The 22,927-nt window shown below is 35.9% G+C and overlaps 1 protein-coding gene across 2 annotated transcripts in view; it reads left to right on the top strand.

The window, feature by feature from the left end:
* camk1b (calcium/calmodulin-dependent protein kinase Ib) overlaps positions 1-17,078 on the top strand; it is a 51,975-nt gene extending 34,897 nt beyond the window's left edge. For both annotated transcript variants that reach the window (XM_030134564.1, XM_030134563.1), the window contains 9 exons: positions 7,144-7,218; positions 8,233-8,371; positions 9,484-9,610; positions 9,726-9,801; positions 9,879-9,991; positions 12,114-12,192; positions 12,310-12,397; positions 13,156-13,297; positions 13,930-17,078. In XM_030134564.1, coding sequence (XP_029990424.1) covers positions 7,144-7,218; positions 8,233-8,371; positions 9,484-9,610; positions 9,726-9,801; positions 9,879-9,991; positions 12,114-12,192; positions 12,310-12,397; positions 13,156-13,297; positions 13,930-14,000 — 910 coding nt within the window. In that variant the 3' untranslated portion in view covers positions 14,001-17,078. The remainder of the gene's footprint in view (positions 1-7,143; positions 7,219-8,232; positions 8,372-9,483; positions 9,611-9,725; positions 9,802-9,878; positions 9,992-12,113; positions 12,193-12,309; positions 12,398-13,155; positions 13,298-13,929) is intronic.
* The last annotated feature ends 5,849 nt before the right edge of the window (positions 17,079-22,927 follow it).

Below are 22,927 nucleotides of genomic sequence, written 5' to 3' on the forward strand. Positions count from 1 at the left end.
AATCAACAAAATAAAAGTGGATTTGCTCGCTCTCCAGAATCACATCGGTTAGTTGCAGGTACAGACAGATCTGTGCCCGGGAGTAATTACACCTGAAAAGTTCTCTGGCTACCCGTGGAAGTAACAGGAAGACAAGGAAAGTGATGGTAACACCCCCTGTAATTATGAAGCGTTTCAGACTTACTTTTCTTTAGATGTGTGGAATTACAGGCCATGGTGAAAATGGCTAATCTACATCAGGTTCTAAGTTATTTTTAGAGCTCTTGTTGCCTGGGTTACAGGAGACACACAACTGCAGCCAATATACAGCTATGATCCCTCCTGAGGTGAGGATGGTGGAATGAGAGAGGTGGGGGTTAGTTAGCAATTCAGTTACAATGTTGACAAATGGAGTAAAGTGATGTAAACTTGGCCTAAAAACCACCGCTCGCTCGCTTCGTCTGCAGTTTGTATAGATTCAGACAAAGGTTTCATCAGTCATTTTATCGCACAATCTTGGATTCCTCTTCAGTACACAGAGCAGAGGAGACTGTACAGATGTAAATGTGATGTAATTTAAGGACAAATCACCATTTAAATTGGTTGATTTTCCTGGAGGGCATGAAGTCATCAGATTAAGACTTCAATTAAAGATGCAACCGGTCATTCTTAACTTTTAATCACACAAAACTGATCATTTAATTCTACAAAGTGTGTAATATTTAGAGGGATTTAGGATGATCTAACTGAGGAAGGAAATATAATATTCAGAATTTTATTTTCATTAGGGTTTTATTTCCCAGAGTACCAGGCAGCTCACTGCTACCAACATGCTATGTGCTAATGCTAATGCTAATGCTAGGTGGTGTGTGTCTTAGGATGGATAAAATGTCATGACCGAAGAATACTAAAGTTAGATAACCACTAACCTTTGACCTTTAATCATAGAAAACAGAATTTTCACAGAATTCCCCATGTTATGGTAGCTGTTAATGGGCTTCATTAAATTTTATAGTAGGTAACATCCAACATTCTTATGGCACACAAAGTACTTCCTGATATTAGTCAGAAAGGCTAACTTCAAGACATTTTATAAAAAAGAACACCGGTTTCTAATGTTATTTCAAGTAGGTATTAGTTTAAATCTGGAACAGTGTGACAGTTGTAGACTAAAAATGAGTTAACTTCACTTGAACAGGTTGACAAGAAAAGTAAAAAAGAAAAAAAGATGCTATTTTTGAGTATCACAACCTTAATATGAGACACAAACCTTCATAGTACTAGTGAAATGTAAATTAGATGTTATCCTATCAGCTTATTTCAAGAAATCTTACCAGGAAAATGTTCACTTTTTCCATCAGCAAATTTTTTTTTTTTTTCTTTCTTTTTTTTTTTTTTTATTTGTTTATTTATTGTTTGTTTGTTTCTTTGGAGGGAGGGAGGGAGGGAGGGAGGGAGGGATGTTTTTTTCTAGTGCATTATTATCCCTTTAACTAAAAAATCCAGACCCAATTATTTTTTCATATTTTTTGCTGCCACTACTAAAAATGGTGACCAAGAGATGCAGTTGGTTGAAATCAGCATCATCACTGATTATGTCACTTAATATAATACACTGAACCTTAAACAAAGAAAATAAAATCTTGCTTTTGTGTGAGAAGTAAACTGATTCTACAAAAATGTCTTTCTTTCATTGCCTACATTTTAGGGTTATGTTTAAAAATTTCCCATTTCAATCTATCTTCATATCAGTAAATAATATAGATAGATGCTTTTTTGTAATGTACAGTATCTTTCCTTTGGATGAATAAAGCTTGACCTTTCACCCTGTTTTTCACTTCTGCACTGAATAGATCTTTCCACTTGGTCATGTTAAACAAAAGTGCACTGTTGTAACATAATAATAAACAGTCAATTCTTTATTCATACACTCTATTTTTTGTTAGTTTTGCACCACGTAAGAGTATTCCTCTTGCAATTTACAGAATTATTAAAGCAGAATTGTTGTAATTGAAATATGTTTAACCAAATGTAAGATTAGATACTGAATCAAAATGGAAATGAGGAAATGGGTGGCGATACCCAACCCCACTACTGTTTACCTTTGCCGCCACAGCTTATTTAAATATCAGACAAACCTGTTCTATTATTTTGTAACTACAGGATACAGTTCATTATTTACACAATTAGTTTATTTTTTTTATAATTTTTATATGTTATTGTTTTAACTATAAAGCCAACAGCACATGTAATCTGGATTTTGTTGCTCCTTCCTGTGGGTTAAGAGCCAAAGTCTGACATAAATGTCACTTATGCTGTGTTTCTCACTTGTTCAATATTAATGTTTATAACCTATACGAAGAAATAGAAATATTCTATCATAGCTTATGTGTGAAAAAAACCAGCTAATGTAGGTCTGCAGATCTTGATGATCCTTTTGGGATGAACTCTGTGAACTCATATCTCTTTCTGTCGTAAGATGAAGCGTGTGATGCGTGTAACATGATAGTAGTTTGATATACTGGTAATATTGCTCTGTAACTTCATTACGGTGTTTGTCTGGCTGTCCTTCCTCCTCTCATGTGATCTAGACCAAACATTTACTCAAACAGAGCCATGTGCAGATACAGTGACTAATCACCCTTTGCTAAGTCACTTTTGTAGTCATACCAATCAGAAGACTTGGCATGAAGAGGCTGTGTTGAAAATCTGCAGAGATGTGTGTAACCTAACTACATGTACTGTGTATTTTACTTGGGATTGTCAAGGGGATCCCGCTCAGTTCATGTTGGACATTAAAATGACTGTGAGCCTTTTACCACAGGAACATTACTCATAATGTTTTTGGCCTGAAAACACCAAAAGTCCCATATTTTTTAGATGTGTAGGTGTTTGAGGAGGACTACAGCATGTATTTAAACACAGTCATAATAGTCTATGAAATTTAACAGGGGCCTGTTTGTACTCAGTTGTCTCTTTGGCAAACAGATTGTAGAGTTTGTGTTGCTATTCAACATACCTATAATATCTTCACATATTCTCTGTTCATGAAAGTTATTATGAAATATATTATGACTTTCTACTATTAGATGAGGTTTTTTTTAGAAGTCATGCATTCAATAAAGCTGGTTTCTTATCACACTGATAAGAAGCCAGATTCTCTTACCCTTAACTCTCACAGACATAAACAGCCAACAGCGACCAACAGCATTGACTGATCTAAAATGTTTCCTAACCACAAATCCTATCAATACATAAAAGTAATTCAGGTAAAATGCTATTTCTCTGCTTCAAACTCTGTAGTGAATGTGGAAACAATGTCTTTTTCTCCAATAGTGATTTACCTGTAACACCCATGTTGTTTGACAGGTGGTAGTGGTTGTAGGTCTGGTTTTGCATTCATTTAATCATTCGTTTAATGATATATTTTGCTAAAAAAAAAAAAAAGTCACTTTTTATCCTGTTTTCCCTGTTTTGATATAACCTTTGAATTTACTCTGAGCATTTGTGAACATCGATATGATCAGTTAATTAAATGATGAAAAATTCCTGATTTTCACTGAAAGATGCTAATTTAAGAGGATAATCCTATTAAAATAGTGATATATCACATGTGAAGGCTTAAATGTGCAGAAAGAATCATTTGGAAGTTGCCACAGACTCATTCTAAGTCTTTAAGGGTAAATAAACTGAAATCATCGAGTGTGTGATTATTCTACAAAATAGCTTTCTGTGAAGAAACATTCAACAGAAACCACAGGATACTTTTTGACACTTATCTTCCTTTAGCAACTCATTTATCCAAAAGATTCCTATAATTAATCTATAGAGTTTCTGATCATTTGGACAACTAAACAGCCTGAAGATATCAGCATCAGTCGATCTGCCTCCCTCCCCCTGATGTCTGATATGGTCATTACTGGCTGCAGTGGAGGCACTTCTGTCTTCTAATTTGCTGACTGCTTTGTGCTGAGGCCCAGCGAGACCCAAAGGTGCTGACAGGGGTCAGTAAATGACTCACCAGCCCTCAGCCGACATCTCAGTTCTCTGCCAATTACCTTGACCGTGTCCGCCATAACTCTGGTGTTGTATATCACCCACACAAACACCTCTGCAAGTAAATGCAGTGTCCTGTATTTACCCACCGTCTGTTATTGTGAGTGACGGCCCATGCATGAGCTCACATTGGTTCACACGTGTCTGCCCACTCTGCAGGTTTAATCCTTCATTCATCCTTCACTGAATCGAACCACTATATCCATCCATACCAAGATAAGCAGATGAATTAAGGCGTTCATGCATTGTTAGCATTGTTACAGTAAGGATCAGAGTTATCGCTGTAATCCAGTATAAGCTCAGATGGACACACACAATGTACTTCCAGTACAACTCAGACACGTGGCTTTATCTTGGCATGCTCTCTACCTTAAGTCAACTCAATCAACTGTGGACTCTTTATATATGTAAACCAGACACTGATACCATTTTTTTTGCACTTACCTTCCATAGTTTAAGAAACATTTTTGTAGAGACGCTTGTGTATTTAACAAAACAAGGCACACTATAAATAAAATTAATTAAGTGATATCTCAGAAAACATCTGTCACTTTGATGATTGGTAGCATTTCCAATAACTCTTTCCAGATATTTAGTGTGAGTTTTTGGCGGGTTTTTGATACATAAACCTCAAACTTTCTTGTCAGCGCTGATCTGATGACCTGGAATTTCTGCTTTCAAAAGACGCAGACCAAAATGACACTGGATATAGAAGGAAGAAATTGATTGCAGGCACTTCAATGGGTCAAAAAACAAACCTTGACAAAGTCTCAGTGTCATCAAATTGCACTGGCAGCTGTATTATAATTGTATTTTTTTTTTTTTTTTTTTTTGTATTTTGCTTTTTTGCACTACTCACTTTCTGAATGTGATTAATTTTTTCACAACAGTCTGTTTTTGTTATTTTGCTTTTTATGCCTAAGGATATTAATGAATAAACCTACAATGAGCAATAACGTGCTGGTAAATTTAACACAAAAACATTATCTTGGAAATATGAGAACACACATTATTGCTTTAAGCGTAGTTATTTTCATGGAAGGGACTATACCAAACAGACAATGTCATCAGCTGAATCAATACTAAGTTATACTCCTTTTACAGTATTATCTCTTTTCTGGATCATAACATCTAGTGTCTTAAGTTTCGGTAGTTGTTTTGAACACATTAAATGCAACAGAATCATGAGTGCATATTTTTGAGCACTTAAAAACCATAACACAGCTGTAGATGAAACATACACACTCAAACGAATGGTTCTGCCACTGACTAAAGCCGGACCACTGTTGACGTAAATAAAATCTACAGTGAAGGCAAGCAGAGCATATGTAGTCTGAAATAAGTAGAAGGAAATGAGTGAGAGGGTCTATTCAGAACATGAAGTGATGTAGCTGCCGATACATCCTTCACTCATACATCTGAAATATATTATTATCATAGTATTGTCTGTTACAGGAAGAACAGTTCATGTTGCATTCAGGGGCTCCCCCTAAGTTTTGGACTAGTGGAGTTCCTGCATAGACAAAAGCTCATGCTCAACTGGAAGAATCAGAGGTGGCAGTCCGTCCTAGTATCAAACCTGACCTGTGTAGATACATGTCTGCCAAGTGTAAATCAGGTTGAATCAGATCACTGCCGGACTGATTTGCCAAAGCAAAGATCAGTGTGGTTCACAGGCTAATCTTCTGGATGATTAACAGCATTTCCTGTAAGTCTGTCTACACATTTAGTGCCAGCACGAACCTAAAACCTTTCAACCAGTACAAATAAAATAGAACGGTTTGATAGTCAAGCTTAAATAACACAGTGAAGATTTTAGCACCTTAACTGAGGCTGATCATTTTAGTTTTTACCTTTTTCACATTTTCATCAAGTTAAACAAGCGAAGTCAAGTTAATTTACTCACATAAGTCAATGTCACAATCATTACACTACAAAAACCAAAATCTTACCAAGTGTATTTTTCCAATTTCTAGTCAAAATATCTCATCACACTTATCATAATAATAATAATAATAATAATAATAATAATAATAATAATAATAATAATAATAATAATAATAATAATAATAAGATAATAATAGATAATAATAATAAGACATAATCACCTAAAGAGTAACTTGTAAGTGGGATATAAGAACTTATTTTTAGACAGTAGATCTTGGAAATCTTATTTCAAATAATCTTACCAAGATAATTTTCACTTGTTCCACTGGCACTTGAATTAAGCAAAAAAATCTGCCAATGGAACAAGTGAAAATTATCTTGGTAAGATTATTTGAAATAAGATTTCGAAGATCTATTGTCTAAAAATAAGTTCTTATATCTCACTTACAATTTACTCTTTAGGTGATTATGTCTTATTTTAAGTGTGATGAGATATTTTTACTTAAAATGAGAAAAATACGCTTGGTAAGATTTTGATTTTTGCAGTGTACATAGTCATATATTTATTATACACAGCAATGAATGTGCAGAGGAGATGACGATCTACAATTCAGGAAACATCAGTATAATACATGTGCCGATATGTGCTGTGTTTTATGATACTACAAATGTCTGTGGTTTCAAGAGGCAAATGAGCTGCTTGTTTTGATCCACATCAAGTTAAAGGTAGAAGCAGATAAATAAACCTCTGTGTACATCATTGGGTAATAAACATGGGCCCAGGTTTTTATATATAATACTGCACTGAAACCCAGCGTATTTGTTAATAGCATGTGTTAGAGACAGCTGAGGTGTGGTAGCTTATAGTACACAGCGGTCAGGCGATGTACAATGTCAATCTAGATGTGGTGTGTCACTGTCATTGTCACCCCTGCCACTGCACCCACGGGTCAGAACACAGAGTTCAGCCAATTAAGGAGCTGCATGCCATCACACACTGCACTGTAGCCTCCTGTATGGCCAGTAAGGAGAACATGTGACTGGTGCATGAAGCAGTGTGGCTGAAATATTCGCCGATTTCTCCCAGTTATATGATTTCATAATGTAATTGTTGTTTCCTGAAGATATATAGATATGTCTATGAGACTAATGTGACTAACAAGTGTACCCCCCCCCCCCCCCCCCCCCCCCTTCTCTGTTTTCTCATCTTCCTTCACACAGGATTAAACATACCAACATTGTGTCTCTGGAGGAGATATTTGAGAGTAAATCACACCTCTACCTTGTCATGCAACTGTGAGTATTCACATATGTGTGGGTTTCTGTGGTTCATCCTCATGTGATTTTTCTGTTTGATACTCCCTCCTTGTGTGATCTCCCACGCACTGCATGTCACATGCCATTAATTGCGCACACAGCAGCAGCGTACTACGCCTGCTCTTGAACAGCAGTGGGGAGCAGGCCCTCACACCTGCAGCCTGTCAGCCTCCCACCCACCACAACCCCTGAAATGTCAGAGACAGAGGAGGAAGGACACATCAGGATTAGGAGCCCTACTAACTGGGAGACTTCCAAAAACATAAATCATTTATGCATTTATCAAAGTCAGACTAAATCAGAGAAATTAAAAGGAAGGAGAGGAGGAGGTTGTATATTTACATTTACATTTATGCATTTGGCAGACACTTTTTTCCAAAGCGACTTACAGGGGAAAAAACAAAAAATGAAAGAAAAATACAAGAATAGATTAAAAACATAAAACAGCTGTACAATTAAAACCCTGTCGTACAGAAGAAGAATAAAAAGCAAACTAACAGACTAAAATACAAGAATAAATTAAAAGAGACATAAAAGCAGCAGTACACTTAAAAACAGTGAAATAAAAATAACAAGTAAGTAAGTGGACAAGGTAAAACTGATGACAAGACACCTTTATCACTCACTGTTTTTAATTTAATTTTTTTTTGATCTGCCTAGTAATTCCTCCCTTCTTCAGGATGTTTTTTTTTTTTTTTTTTTTTTGAGAATGTGTTTATTCATATGTTTTTCAGTAATATGTGAAGTTCAAACAAAACACCCTCATACTTCAACACGTTCTGTAAGCAGACTAAAGTCTCCATCTAGTGGCGTCTTTGTCTAATATCAAGCATGTGACGCTTTCATTTCTACCACTCTGGGTCCTTTTTCAGATCCTGTTGTCTGTTTGTGTTTTTGCATTTTGTTAGTTACAGATGAACAACAGCAGTATATTTCAGCAGAAATATTTCAGATTTCTCTTCAGTTTTTTGACTGAATCCTTCTTCTTTGCAGCGTCTCCGGTGGAGAGCTGTTTGACCGGATCATAGAAAAGGGCTTCTACACAGAGAAAGATGCCAGTAAACTCATCCAACAGATTCTGGATGCTGTCAGATACCTCCATGACATGGGAATTGTGCACCGTGACCTCAAGGTGAGTCATGGGGCAGAAATCAGAAAAATGAGCCTAGTAATTTAAAAAAAAGTACAATGTGTGGCGTTGTATTTTAGCAAACCCAATGAAACATCCAAGATATCAGAAACCTACTTTCTGCCTTATGTAATAGTTATCAACATTTAATAGAAGGCTGATTTATCAGTTTGGCTCAGTATTCTGTGCCTTTTAGAAACTCTTGTTATTAACTGAATTTAATCCAGTCATGGCTAATGCCTAATATTAACCTTCTCAGCCGGAATTATTGACTTTAAAGGAACCACCTTTATCTGATTTAATGTTCAGTGATTCAGATTTATCTGTATATTTATTAGTTCTATGGATTTAGATTTTTTATTTATTTATGTATTTATGTATTAGGGACAGTGCATATTAATGAACATCTACAACAATTGCAGCTGTAAATACAGTCAAGGAAAAAAATATCAGACCACCCTTGTTTTCTTCAATTTCTTGTTCATTTTAATGCCCAGTACAACTAAAGGTACATTTGTTTGGACAAATATAATGATAACAACAAAAATAGCTCATAAGAGTTTAATTTTAGAGCTGATATCTAGCCATTTTCCATTGTTTTCTTGATAATAACCAAAATCACTGCAGTTCTTACATCAATAGCTATGACATTGTACTGCCAAAAACGGTGCTTTTAGGGATTCCATGTTTTCTTTTCTGTCTGTTTTTTAGTCACATGATACACACAGGAGTTAGTACTTGATTGCATAACCATTGTTTTTGATGATTTTTGATGGTCTAATAATTTTTTATAACTGTATGCCAGATTGTAGCAACAGTGCTAATTTAATCTGTAGTCCCTAGGCAGGTGATAAGAAAGACAATTGACAAAATGCAAAAATCATAAAAACACACACAATAACCAGTTCATCAGTTATTCTGGTAACTTGCATTGCTGACATGCTTTACTTTATTGAATAGTTAACTCTCTCACTCACTCACTCACTCACTCTTCATGTTTCAGGCTGCTCTGCTATTGTATATAAGTAGATACCTCTGTTTTTATGTATAAAGAGTTTAGATAAAGTTGGGTGTTTCTATTAATATTCCTGGTTTTGCTGTTTTTCATGCCCTAGCCGGAGAACCTCCTGTACTACAGCATGGATGAAGACTCCAAAATCATGATCAGTGACTTTGGTTTGTCTAAAATCGAGGGCTCGGGCAGTGTAATGTCCACAGCCTGTGGGACACCTGGATATGTTGGTATGAAGTTTATATCTTTTCATTACTAAAAACATCTTCACAGCTGACACAACAATGATGCTGAAAATGTGTCAGACATCATGACATGTTTATTTTATGTTTATCGTTCTTTTAGCTCCTGAGGTGCTGGCTCAGAAACCCTACAGTAAAGCAGTGGACTGCTGGTCTATTGGTGTCATCGCCTACATTCTGTGAGTACACTTTAATAGCTGGCACAAGATAAATACGTTCAAATACTACTACTACTGTCCTTTCCCATGTCTCTCAGATTGTGTGGATATCCTCCGTTCTACGATGAGAATGACGCCAAACTGTTTGAGCAGATCCTGAAGGCTGAATATGAGTTTGATTCTCCTTACTGGGATGATATCTCTGATTCAGGTACAAAATATATCAGGGTTGTTGTCTTCAGCAAAAAAAAAAACAAAAAAAACCTAAGGTTGCCATGGCTCTTGAACTGGTTCTCTTCAAGGTTCTTGGAACCTTGGTTCTGTCTTGTGATGGGACTTTTCTGATCAAGTCATTAATGGAGGACAATGCAAAAAATACACACATACATACATACATACATACATACATACATGCATACACACATACATAAATACATACATACATAAATACATACATACATACATGCACACATCCATGCACACACACATCCATACATCCATATATCCATCCATACATACATACATACATACATACATATAAACATGCATACACACATACATAAATACATACATACATACATGCATACACACATACATAAATACATACATACATGCATACACACATACATAAATACATACATACATACATACATACATACATACATACATAAATACATACATACACACATACATGCATACATACATACATGCATACACACATACATAAATACATACATACATACATGCATGCATACATACATACATACATACATACATACATACATACATGCATTCACACATACATGCATACACACATACATAAATACATACATACATGCATACACACATACATAAATACATACATACATAAATACACACATACATGCATGCATACATACATAAATACATAAATACATGCACACACACATACATGCATACACACATACATAAATACACACATACATGCATACACACATACATAAATACATATATACATAAATACATACATACATACACACACACATAAAAACATAAATAAGTCCATCTAAAGTCCTGTTTGGGTGGGACTTGTATTACCTTAATTTGTAATAATTATGGAGGTAGTCTGTGATCTGTGATCAGTACAAATCCACCATGTCTGTAGTTTGTATAGTAAAAATTACCAACCCTCTTTCATCAAACACTGAAACCCTGAGATAATATTAGTCCTGTGTAATTCAAGACTGTGCTGGTGATGAGGGTCTCAACTGCTGTCAAAGCAAGTGGTGAGAACCCATCCCAGAGATGTACCAGGTGGATGTGGTGATCCTGGATAGTTGTTGTAACCGTGCTGTGAGGTTGACCTCCTGCCACTCTGTCTGTAACATCGATTAAGTCTTGATATAAGGCTATGACAGGTGCTACGTCTGTCTGTGTACATACTGCTAGTGCACACCATTAGCCTGTTCACATCGGTTCGTACTCAAGTGTTGGCCTGATGAGTACTGATGACTAGAAAAGATTTCCTACCCAAGTTTGTATGGCCACCGGTCACGATGTGTAAGGCCTGAGTAATAACATGTTGACTTAAGCCTGACTTTGAAGGTGTTATTGGATTTTATGTAAACTGAGAACAGATGAATTTGTTGTCAACAAAAAGCCTGACACAATGTGGAAGACAACCTCGTAAAAACAATAAATTAGCGTCTGTTACAGATTTTTTGAAAATTTGCACAAAAATTCCATTGTTTCATAGGTCTAAATGCGCGTTCTTAAAGTCACTGAGTATACAGAAGAAAAGAATTAGAATGCTTCAACTGAAAGATTCAACATTTACTTATACCATAATTTTCACCAAAACAAAAATGCTTTCAGCATCAAGGAGTGTTTGTATACTTCTCGTTTTGAGCTATTGGTCATAAATTATATAAAAAATGTTTTTTTCCAGTTTACTATTTCCCTATGAAGCAGCAAAAGTCAGACATAAAAATCACTTTGTCAACATCTGTTTAATTATTTGTTAGCTACAGTTGGTATACAACAGTAGATTTCATAAAGTGAACTCGTCCTTTATCCAACATGTCCCTTGAGGAAGTGCTTGAACAGATTTCTCCACAGTGAAAGATGCCGTTAAGCTGTTTGCACAGGCCAAGGAATGAGCCCATTTTGATTTACACTCACCCCTCCCTCTGGACCGGATCCCAGTTCATCACTTCCAGACAAAGACCTAGACAGCTGATCAAGTATCTGTTTGTTCGGTGCACTTAAATTACTTCAAGACTGATCATGCACTTAGTGTTTAGACACTATAATGGACACTGAAATAAGGGAGTTTTTACCTTTTCTTTTTACAGCTAAAGACTTCATAGTCCACCTGATGGAGAAAGACCCAAACGTGCGTTATACCTGTGAACAGGCTTTGCAGCATCCCTGGTACTTTTCTCTTTTTTTCACTCCTAAACTTCAGTTTGACTGTTGCGATATAATATGGCCTGTATGTCTCAGACATGCATGTAAATACAGACAAACACTTACCTTTTTGTGTGACAGGATTGCTGGAGATACTGCCCTGGATAAGAATATCCATGAGTCGGTCAGTGCTCAGATCAAGAAGAATTTTGCCAAAAGCAAGTGGAAGGTAATTCAAACACATCTGGATTTTTCTTTATGTGCCTGACACAGTATGTTCCTTTACCTTTTTTATTTTAACCCATAAAGGCCCAGTCCTACTTTTGCGTCAGTTCCCAAATAATTTTTTTCTCTATATTTAACCTTTCTTAAGTGATTTATCACTATTTATTGTAACATTATCCTCTTTATTTTGCGTTTTTTCTGTGAAAATCAAGTATTTTCTTATATTTAATTTCCTGATCACACATATGTTCATAAAAGTTTAGATTAAAGTTGAGAGTTATTACATCAGAAACAGAGAAAACTGAAGAAAAGGTGACTTCGTCAGCAAAATATATCATTAACTGAACATAAGCCAAGTGTCTCCATCCACTGCGATTGATCAAACTCCATGGGTTTTACTGGTGAATCAATGTTGTAGAAGATGACTGTGCCTCCACGTTCACTACGGGGCTTCTTAACGTCCAAATGGGTCATATCTAATGACCATGAAAAGATGATAAACTGCATTTTACACCAATTATTTACATGGATTAATAGGTTCAGTGGTTCAGAAGTTATTAAACCTTTCACACCAGTAGATGATTTAGGATGTTTGGGTCTTTATGGGTTAAGCAGGAGTCCCTCAATTGCTTTCCTTTAAGTTTCAAGTTCCAAACCTGGAAAAAAGTAACATAACTGTAACAAATGCCTGAGTTGCTTTCCAGGTTCTAGTTTTTCAGCTTGTTGGTCTGAGTTTTAAATAATTGCCTCTCGTCTCCACAGCAAGCGTTCAATGCCACAGCAGTGGTTCGTCACATGAGGCGTCTCCAGCTAGGCACAAGTCATGAGGGACCCAATCCAAACACTCTACCCAGTCCATGCCGGGCCCATCTGCTCTTGCCGGAGGATCACCTGCAGCATGCAGGTAACATCCAGGAGCAAACACACACTTCCAATTAGAGGGAAAGCTCATGGAGTCTGGTTAGCTGTTGATAGTCATATATGGCATAAATTATAAGGAAAACTGTATATAATTGTAATTTATAGCCAATTGTATATTGTACTTATGTGGGTTTATATTTAGCACATATGTAGTGGATTATGATGTAGAATTATAATTATTATATTGATTGATATAGACACATTTTGTATTAATATAGATTGATATAGTTTGGGTTTCGTATTGTAATGAAGAGGTGGGAATAAATAAGTGTTTACTTCTTTCCATTCCTTTTTGGATGTATAAATAACACTGAAACTGTTTTAAGAATAAATTTTTTATAATTGTAGAAATGTCTTCTTTGGTTGTCTTATGTTGATCATTTGCTTTAGGCATTTGCTTTTGTTGGTGGTTGTATTGTACTTTTTATGTCAGACATAAAACATTCATTCATTCATTTATTTAATTATATTAAATTGTGGCTTAAGTTTGCATAGACTCTCAAATATTTAATACTTTAATTTGAATTCTTTGATAATGAATGAATGATGTTTTGTAAGTGCTGTTAAATCCTGGATGGATACAGTACTGATTGTTTTTTTGTCTTTTTTCCTCAGAGGCTCATTGTGAGGGAGGCTGCTCCCAGAACGTCGATAACAACGCAGGCGCTCTGTCCAACTGCACATAACATTGCCACCCATTCGGCAGGGTGTGATCTCTGCACCTGCTTCACTTACCTGTCTAATCAATCCCAGTGACTTTCCAGTTTTAACCTTTTGGTGGAACCAGTGGCACCACCTCCCCCCTTATCTGGTGAGGAATACAGCGTCATTCCAACCTCTCGTCTGCAGGGGGAGCAAGTCTGTGCACCATGACAAGGAAGAAATTAAACGGGTTGATAGACAGAGAACTGATGATAATGATGCACCAGAGTGGATCGCTTTTACAGACTGCTCTTGTAGTTGTGGATGGGTTAAAATAGGGAAGACATACAAAGGAAGAAGGGCAAGCAAAGACTTGTCCACCAGCATGTCAGGGTTATTGTTTCTAACTGAAGCAGGACAGAACTTGTTGGACACTGTTTTTATTCATGGATTTTGATTCAACCTGTCTCTTTGTTTGTTTTATTGTTTATTGTTTTATATATTTTTGTGTTGTCATTTTAACTTCCTGCTGTTAGAATAATATCTGCATGATCAGGAGAAAATTTCCCCATGCATGTTTTGTTATCTTTAAAATATACCCTGTTGCACAAACGCAACTTCACAGTACAATGCAGATGATGAAATGTCATGAGCAAAATTTATTAAAGCAAAAATGCATAGAGCATTTTAATATATTGTAGTATTTGGGATGAAATTAAGTCTTATAAATGAGCACACACAGATCTGCATTCTGTGTCTTTAATTTGAGCTTTTAGACAATCAGTGATAGATTAGTTTATGCAATGAAAACTCCATCTGAAACCTCCATCTTTTCTGGTGATATAACCTAGCCTTTATTCTGGTGATATAGTGGTTCCATTCAGTGGTTAAGCTTTTTGGAAGGAAAAGGTCCCCCCTTAGCTTTTTTCAAGTCCAAACCTCTTTAACCACTTCAGCACAGGGATATATCTTCTTGTCTAAGGTGCCTTTAGGATAAACAGTGTGATGGGTTTATTTTTGGGGATCTTCTGAAAATCGTTCCTTTCTGCATAATTCCTACAGTACTGACTCTTTCTGAAGCTTCATATTTTTTGCTTGTAATACATTTCCTGCTTTAAAAGGCAGTTTTAAGCTTTTTGTCTCATTCTATACTTTCAGAATGGAGACTTGTGCACATGGCTTACACTGTAACACCCTTTATATTTTTAATTTATAGTTATGTTGCTTTAAACAGAGATATTACAGTATGAAAAACACAAGAAATCTACAGTAATGATATAAAATCCCCTCTGAAAAAGATATCATTTCTTAGAGATATTTTTGCCAGCTTCCTCAGTGAAACTTACTAGTGTTTTTATATATTGTGATACAGAACCTGCATTATATTTTGTGCAAAAAAATTATCAAGCATCAAAATATAGCTTCACCTTCCTTCAGACCAGATTGACTAAGTCAGACTTAGTAGTTTGCGTGGATGCAAAAAACAGGTACCAAAATTTGATATGCATCTGTCATCATGTACTGTTGTCATTTCTATGACTTTTACATTTTTACAGGTATTTTTCTCCACAAGCAGCCTGTTTAGAAAGAACCCGAGTTGAATATGCACCAGACTGAGTCATGTTATCATTACTGAACATTCATCTGTGCTTTCATGTGTGTGTCGACATCCTTTTTGGCTTTTTTCATTCGCTTCATTTAAAAAATGATGAAAACAGCAGTGTTGTCCCTTTTTTACAGTATCCTATGATGTACATTGTTAGCGCTGACAGCTGGTTATCCTTGTGTATCAGACGTAGAGGAGTGTTGTCTGGATGTACTGTACAGTCAGGATGTGACAGTTTAAGTTTAGCTCTTCCATCGACATGTACTCCATGCCTCTTCTGATCACTGGCCTTTAAAAAAAGCTTTCCCTACTTTTACTGCTACATCACTAAAAACAGTTAGAACAGATGTGATCTGTACTTACTTTATGTTTGCATGACGTGGCTTAAAAATTGTGAATCCCATGATTGTCAAAAATAGTGTCCACACTGATTGCGTAACTGCCATAACGTGAAGAAAAGGGGATTTTTTAAAACTTTAAATAGTTAGAAATCTCCTTCCAAAGTGTGCCATGCAGAACAGCAAAGAGTGATTAAATCTGTATGGACATTTCTACAGGTTAAACCAAGTTCAGTGTGCTGCTTCAAAGTATTTCTTAGCTTTATTCTGCATTTCTATTGGGTAAGCGCTGTAGTGTATTTGGACAGTAATGTAACTGTTGACTCCAAACTGTAAGGCATAGTTTAAAGTTATATTTCAGGGATTTTTAGTGTGAAGTGTTTGAACCTCATGAATTAGTGTGACAGAGGAACACCAAAAAGAGCATGGGAAGGCTAACACATGGAAGCAGTTGTCATCCACTATATTATTAATAAAAACATATTGATCATATTTTACAAACTCTCCTGATAAAAGAGACAAATCTGCTAATCTAAAATATGGCTCAAATAAGTTTTACATACTCCTCCCCTTCTGTTGGCTTAGTGCACCCTGTCCCAGAAGTTCTCAAAATGTTTCCCACAATCCCTAAAAAAAAAAAAGGATTTAGTATGAATTTTATTTGTTTTGTTCCTTGTTTACACAAAGACCGTGGAAACTAGAAAAATAGAAAATTTTTACATTCCAGTGCAATGACACAAGTGGTGATGAAATACATAACCAAGTAGTATCCCATTACTTCACCACTCACTCACCTTGGTAGGAAAATAGCAGCAGTGACCTTAGAAGCACAGTTAGGTGAAATAATTAAGGTTAAATTATGACGCGAAAGTTGTCTGATGGTGCTTAACAGCAAAGGGAACGAGGTTATTAGTGTAATATTTTGTCTTTTGGTTGTGTTTGAATCTTTGATCATTCACCAACCACTCTTCAAGTCAGTGTGTGGTAAGATTTACTGTACAAATGAATATTTGTACCATTAATATGTTGCCTTTTTATAAATGATGTTTTGGGCTATTCTACTTCTTTTGGTATACTCAGATGCAATGCATCATGGATTGTTGAAAAGTGACTACTGCTCAGTGTGAAAGCCAGTGACTGTAAGTGAAACATACATTAAAATCCCTGTCTATGCATTATGGATTTGTCTGAATCATTTTTCTCATCATGTGCCAAAAAAACAAAAACAAATTTTACATGTATTACGACCAGATAAGATCAGTGCAAAGTTACTCATCCCTTTATAAGAAAAATAAACAAACATATTTAGGGCTTTGCAACAGAAGTGATACTGCTCTCAACTGGTGAAATTCAGCAACTGTTGATCTCATGAAATAGTTTTGTGGCTTGAGAGGTTTGTCATGAATGTTAATTTCATAGTCTGCTACACGGGGCCTCTCTCGTCCTCTCCAAAGAATGCTGGGTAATTGAGGCTTGTGGTTTGGCTGCAGCAGCATCACACTGCAAGACAGCCGAGAGCAGAGAGAGGGGGAATCTGGTGGTCGACCTCATTCATGAGACAGTAGACAGAGTAAAAATGATGCGGTCAAACCAGGAACAAGGGACTGATTCAAAATAATGGGAGAGAAAACGTATGCATCACAGGACAGAAAGCGCTGAAAGATGGAAAATATAACATGAAACACGGCCAAGGGTGAAATTCTGCACCGCACTGAACAGCACAACTAAATTAAAGATGAGACCAGAGGGGAGTATGTCTGCATTTTGAAAGCTAACACACATATCTTGATGACAAGGTTCAATTTCTGCCACAATAACGAAACAGCAGCTCATTGATGAAAATCCGGTTTAGTCCTCATCCTCCTCCTTGCATGGCTTCGGAGTGCAGTTGCCCATGCTTGCATGGAATGTGAAATAGAGACTTGATACAGAAATGAGCCAAAAAAGTGAACAACACTGGAATGACTGACTCACATCTTCATTGTTCACCGGTTGATTTATATGAGTAGTGTCAATCACACTGAAACTTTTAATAAGGAGCAACACGAACAAAGTGCTGATTCAAAGAGTTGAGAGGAGGAAGCAGCTGCTATCACATGAACAAGGCACTGAAATATTTACACATGTTTGCCATAAGTAATGTATGTAAACAAACTGCATGCTATGGATATGGAAGTGTCTGGGTAGAAAAATGGTTTCAGTTGAGTATCATTTACAGTGTTAAAACTAACAAAAACCATGCTAAATTATCACATATCAACAGGATGTTGTAAAATATACGATTTTAGGTAAATGTTTCAGGAAGTTTGACATGAAGATCTGTAAACATATGGTCTCACTGAGAACACATACAAGCAGTGTTGAGGAGCACACTGAAGTTACCGATGTACAGTAATGTGCATTTAATGTACATGTTGTATGAAAAAGCTACAGTATCTGGAGAGAACACACACAAATTCCACATAAACATTCGCATTTGGCCAGATCAAACCCAGGACTTGCTTGCTTTGAGGTGACAGCACTGAGGCACCCTTTACTTCATGACAATAAACAATATTTAAGTCATGTCTCAAAAATATAGACCATACAAGTGAAACTAGAGAACATAACACTGTAATTTACTGCAGTAAGAAGTAAAAAGTAACATAGCAGTCTTTGTTCAACACATTCACTGAACATTAGACAGTGTAGAAGTGTTAGAAATATTCAGATCTTTTATTTAAAAACTACTAAAACGCATGTACAGTATATACTCAAAATATTGCATGTAGAAGTACTAATACAAAATGTGAAGATACTAAACTAAAAAAAAAAGGAAAAGTTATGTATGTGATCCATCTACACCTGTTGAACATATTCACATATTGTGTTAATTGAATTAGGAAGGTCCACCTTTAGTTACTATGTTCTACATACTTGGAATTGGCTACAACAATATTTAAATCTGTCCTCAATAATTCCACTGAGACTCTTCCAGGGTTTAACCACTGATTTTATTGATTTCAGTTGCTTTTGCTTTTAATTTGACTGCTTTTACTTTTTAAGTGTTTTCTACCTTACCTGTAGCATGGTTTACCTGTAGTCATGTTTGTAACTGTTAAATCCTTGTTGGGCTTTGTTTTATGTACCTTGACACCACTGAACAACCTATAAGGACTTCCCTCAGTGTGTTTGAATGAATGAACCAATGAATGAATGAATAAGTGGTGCCAGGCACAACAAACCCCGCCCCTCATACATATTGTAGCTTATTTTGGCATTGATGCAGCTGATGTCATCATGTCTATGCGTGCACTAATGTCAGCATATCAATTGCCTCTACATATGTGCCAAGTTTGTAGTAAATTTAAACAAAACTGATGTTTTTAATAGACATTTGAAATTCTGCCCAATATAAGTATATGGGAGGAAAAAAGATTTTAAAAATTCATAAAAATTCTGAACTTTGACCTACAGTATGTTTCCCAGAATGTAACCACATCTATTCTCGGTCACTGGCAATCTATAAACCCAATTTGGTATGAATTCAACCAATAGTTTTGCTGCTACAGACATTTGAAATTTTGCCAATTATAAGTAAATGGGAAAAAAAAGATTTAAAAATATCATACAAAATTTTAACTTTGACCAACTTTTCCCAAAATGTAATCAGATCTGTTCTGGGTCACTGGTAATCTATAAACTCAATTTGGTATAAATTCATCCAATAGTTTTGCTGCTACAGTGTTAACAAACAAAGAAACAAAGAATTAAAAAAAAACGAACCAAAAACAATACCCTTTGCCTCCCCTTTGGGGGTGGGGTAATGAGTAAATGAATGAATGGATGAATAAACCAATGAATGAATGAATAAACCAATTAATAAACTAGTAGCTACTAGCCAACAAATAAACAAACCAACAAACCGATTAACCAACAAACTAACAAATGAATGAATGAATGAATGAATGAATGAATGAACCAACAAACCAATGAACAAACCAAGGGGAAAAAAAAGAAAATCAAATCAAATATATATTTTTTAAAATTTATATAGCACCAAATCATAACAAAAAACCAATGACCCAACAAACCAAGACATGAAGGAAGGAAGGAACGAATGAATAATTTGAAAACTACACACACAAGGTCCAAAACTCCTGCATTCTACACCAAATTTACAAAATGCTGTTTTTTTTCTGCATATTTGTTACACAACTTCCTTATATTCCTCTTAACTGTGTCAAAGTACCTTTAGTTTCCTTTAGTTTCAGTGAGTCTTAACCTTTTTAACCTTTGTCCCTTGTATCTATGACCGGCTGCTCCACTAGTTATGAAGGTAACTGATAACATCCTGCAGGTCAATGCAAATGAAAGACAGGCTTTAGCGGCATCATAATAGCATAATTTACTTTTCAAACTGAAACCTTTCTCCATAAAACTTCATTATTTAAGGTTTTACCTATATGTCAAAGTGTTGAGTAAAGGTTTGAAGTGAAATGTGTGTGCAGTGACACAGAAATTCTAAACCCTCCTGTCTGTCAGCAGGAGTCTATTGTGCCTCTACCAGTCCTTGCTTTCAGGACGTTCATGTCCTTCAGCATACGTAGGTACAGTAAGGACAGTGTTCACATGACTGTTTAGTTTCCGCTTTGTTCCATTCGCTCACTTCCAGTCAAAAAAAATGTTGATAAATATCCAGCATTTCTGCAGCAAATTCACAGGCATTATCTTGAAAATCCATTTAAAAATCACTGCGTAAATGTTATATCTTCGTACCAGGAAAAAGCAAGTAATCTTGAAACTGAAAATGAAGCTACCTAAGCTAAAATAATTGTTTTTAAAAATAAGTTAAAATAATGATGACACTTAATGAGCACCAGGATAAAACCAGTAATCTTGAAACAGAAAATGATGCTACCTAAGCTAAAATAATAATAATAAAAAGAAAAAAAGCAAAAATAATGATGACACTCGATGAGCCATAAGTGAAAAATCCTATTATAAATAAAAGTCTCAAAGTGCATGATCATCTCTATCTCATCCCTGGATTAATTTACATTAAATTTAAACAAAGTATGAATACAATCAAAACATCCAGGATGAAGAGAACATTAGATTTAATGACTAAACAGATCATATTAAGTGTGTTTATTTTAATATAAAGTGCAGGAGGATATCATCAGGCAGTGTATAACGTCATATAAAGGGTTATTTTTTTTTATTTTTTTTTCTAAACAAACACAAACACTCAGTCCCCCCCTTGCATCTCAGTTGTGCATTTGTTTTGGATGCAGTGTCAGATAGCTAAAAGCATCTTGGCAAAATATTGTCACTGGAACAAAACACAGAAAAACAGACAGAAATCATTAATGTAACAGGACTTTCCAGTTGCGAGCTGACCATTTTTCCGTGGCCCTCTGGCTCCTTTGGGGATCACTTTGTTTTCAGGAGTCAAACCAGGCTGTTTGAGTTTGAGCAAGTCCTGGTCCCTGAAGTGCTGAAAACCAGCGGAGAGCAAAAGACTTAAACTATACAGTGAGATCACCCTCCTGTTCACGCTGTGGATTTGAGTGATGTAAAGTTTGTGAACAGTCCACCCACTGTGAATGATTCATACAAGCAGATCTGAGTGGGAGAGGATATGAGAAATTAGAGCATGAATGAAACATGAATCTGTACCAGCTAATTTAAATCCAAAAAATACTGAGGGACATTTCTGAAAAACAGCAGAACAACTGGAGCATATGCACTGAGTACTGTAGCTCCCCAGGCCAAAGTGCCACAGTTTATGAAATGTTGCAGATCCTCAAAGTACTGCATGACTGTGCAAACCACAGTCGGTAATAATAAACAGGATGGAGAGCAGGATTTAAAAAAAAAAAAAAAAAAAGAGTATCTGGTGGTATAAAGAGAGCCACTAATTTTCCACTTTTGGGAAAATTCAGCCTGCAATTTTGGTCAAACTTTGCCAGAAACTTGACATCCATGTTACTTAGATTAGCAATATATCTGATACAAGCCCCTGCTGGGAGTTCACCCCGACTATGTCCATCAGACGAAAGCATTTTGGAACACGGCAGATAAAAAGGAAACACGCTGTCAGGAGGAAAACATGAAAAGAGCAAGAGAGATGGAGAGGAAAATGATCAAAGAGGGGTTTTTCCACACCTTTACACATCTCGAATATAGGATTTGACTGATTTCGAGGGGACAATGCATCAAAGCGGACATCAGACAGGATTCAGATTGGAATTCTGGGTCGTTTGAGGTCATATTGAGGGTCGGTGTCGCAGAGTATGTGTGAAGTACATCCACATGAATGACTTCCTATAACTGACTTTCATTCACATATTCACTGCAGCCAAGGAGAGTTTATGTTCCTGTTTACATTCTGACATTTGATATTTCACTGTTGCTTACATACTAAAAGGCTGACATTTGTTGTTTTCAAACTATTGGCTCTCCAACCTGTATTTAAACTGGGACGTCAGTGGAATTAAAGGGCATTTTGGCTCTTACTTTCACCGTGAAATGATTCTGAGCAATCATCATGAATGTTTTTTTTTTCTCCCAGATGTCAGATAACTGGTTTGTACTTGTTTAATGTGAGAGCAGTCAATTATTTATAATACAATACATACTTTTTTCCAATCAACTGTAGAGAGTTTTTTTTTGCAGAGAATGTGAATTTGTTTCTTTCATCTTTTTGTTTAATGTGTTTGTTTGTTCAATGGCCCATATGTTAACACGTGACCACTCATATTCAGACTTTACAGTTTTATTATACAGTACACAAACTATTAAAAAGAACAAATATGCTCTCCCTTTGTACCTGTTTTAATCAGCCAGGCTTGTCAATATGCAAATGGAGACATATGTGCAAATACATCAACACACAATCCATTTTCCTGTCAGTAACTGGTGTTTACAAAATATGCTGTCTTTTTACACCAGGGTGCAAACTGTGGATCTGTTCTGCAAATGAAATATGCTCAAACATGCCCAATGACTCATTTCAAAAGGAACTTAAAAAGATGAATATGTA

This window comes from Sphaeramia orbicularis, chromosome 5 (genome assembly GCF_902148855.1).
Source record: "Sphaeramia orbicularis chromosome 5, fSphaOr1.1, whole genome shotgun sequence".
In the NCBI taxonomy this organism is placed as follows: Eukaryota; Metazoa; Chordata; class Actinopteri; order Kurtiformes; family Apogonidae; genus Sphaeramia; species Sphaeramia orbicularis.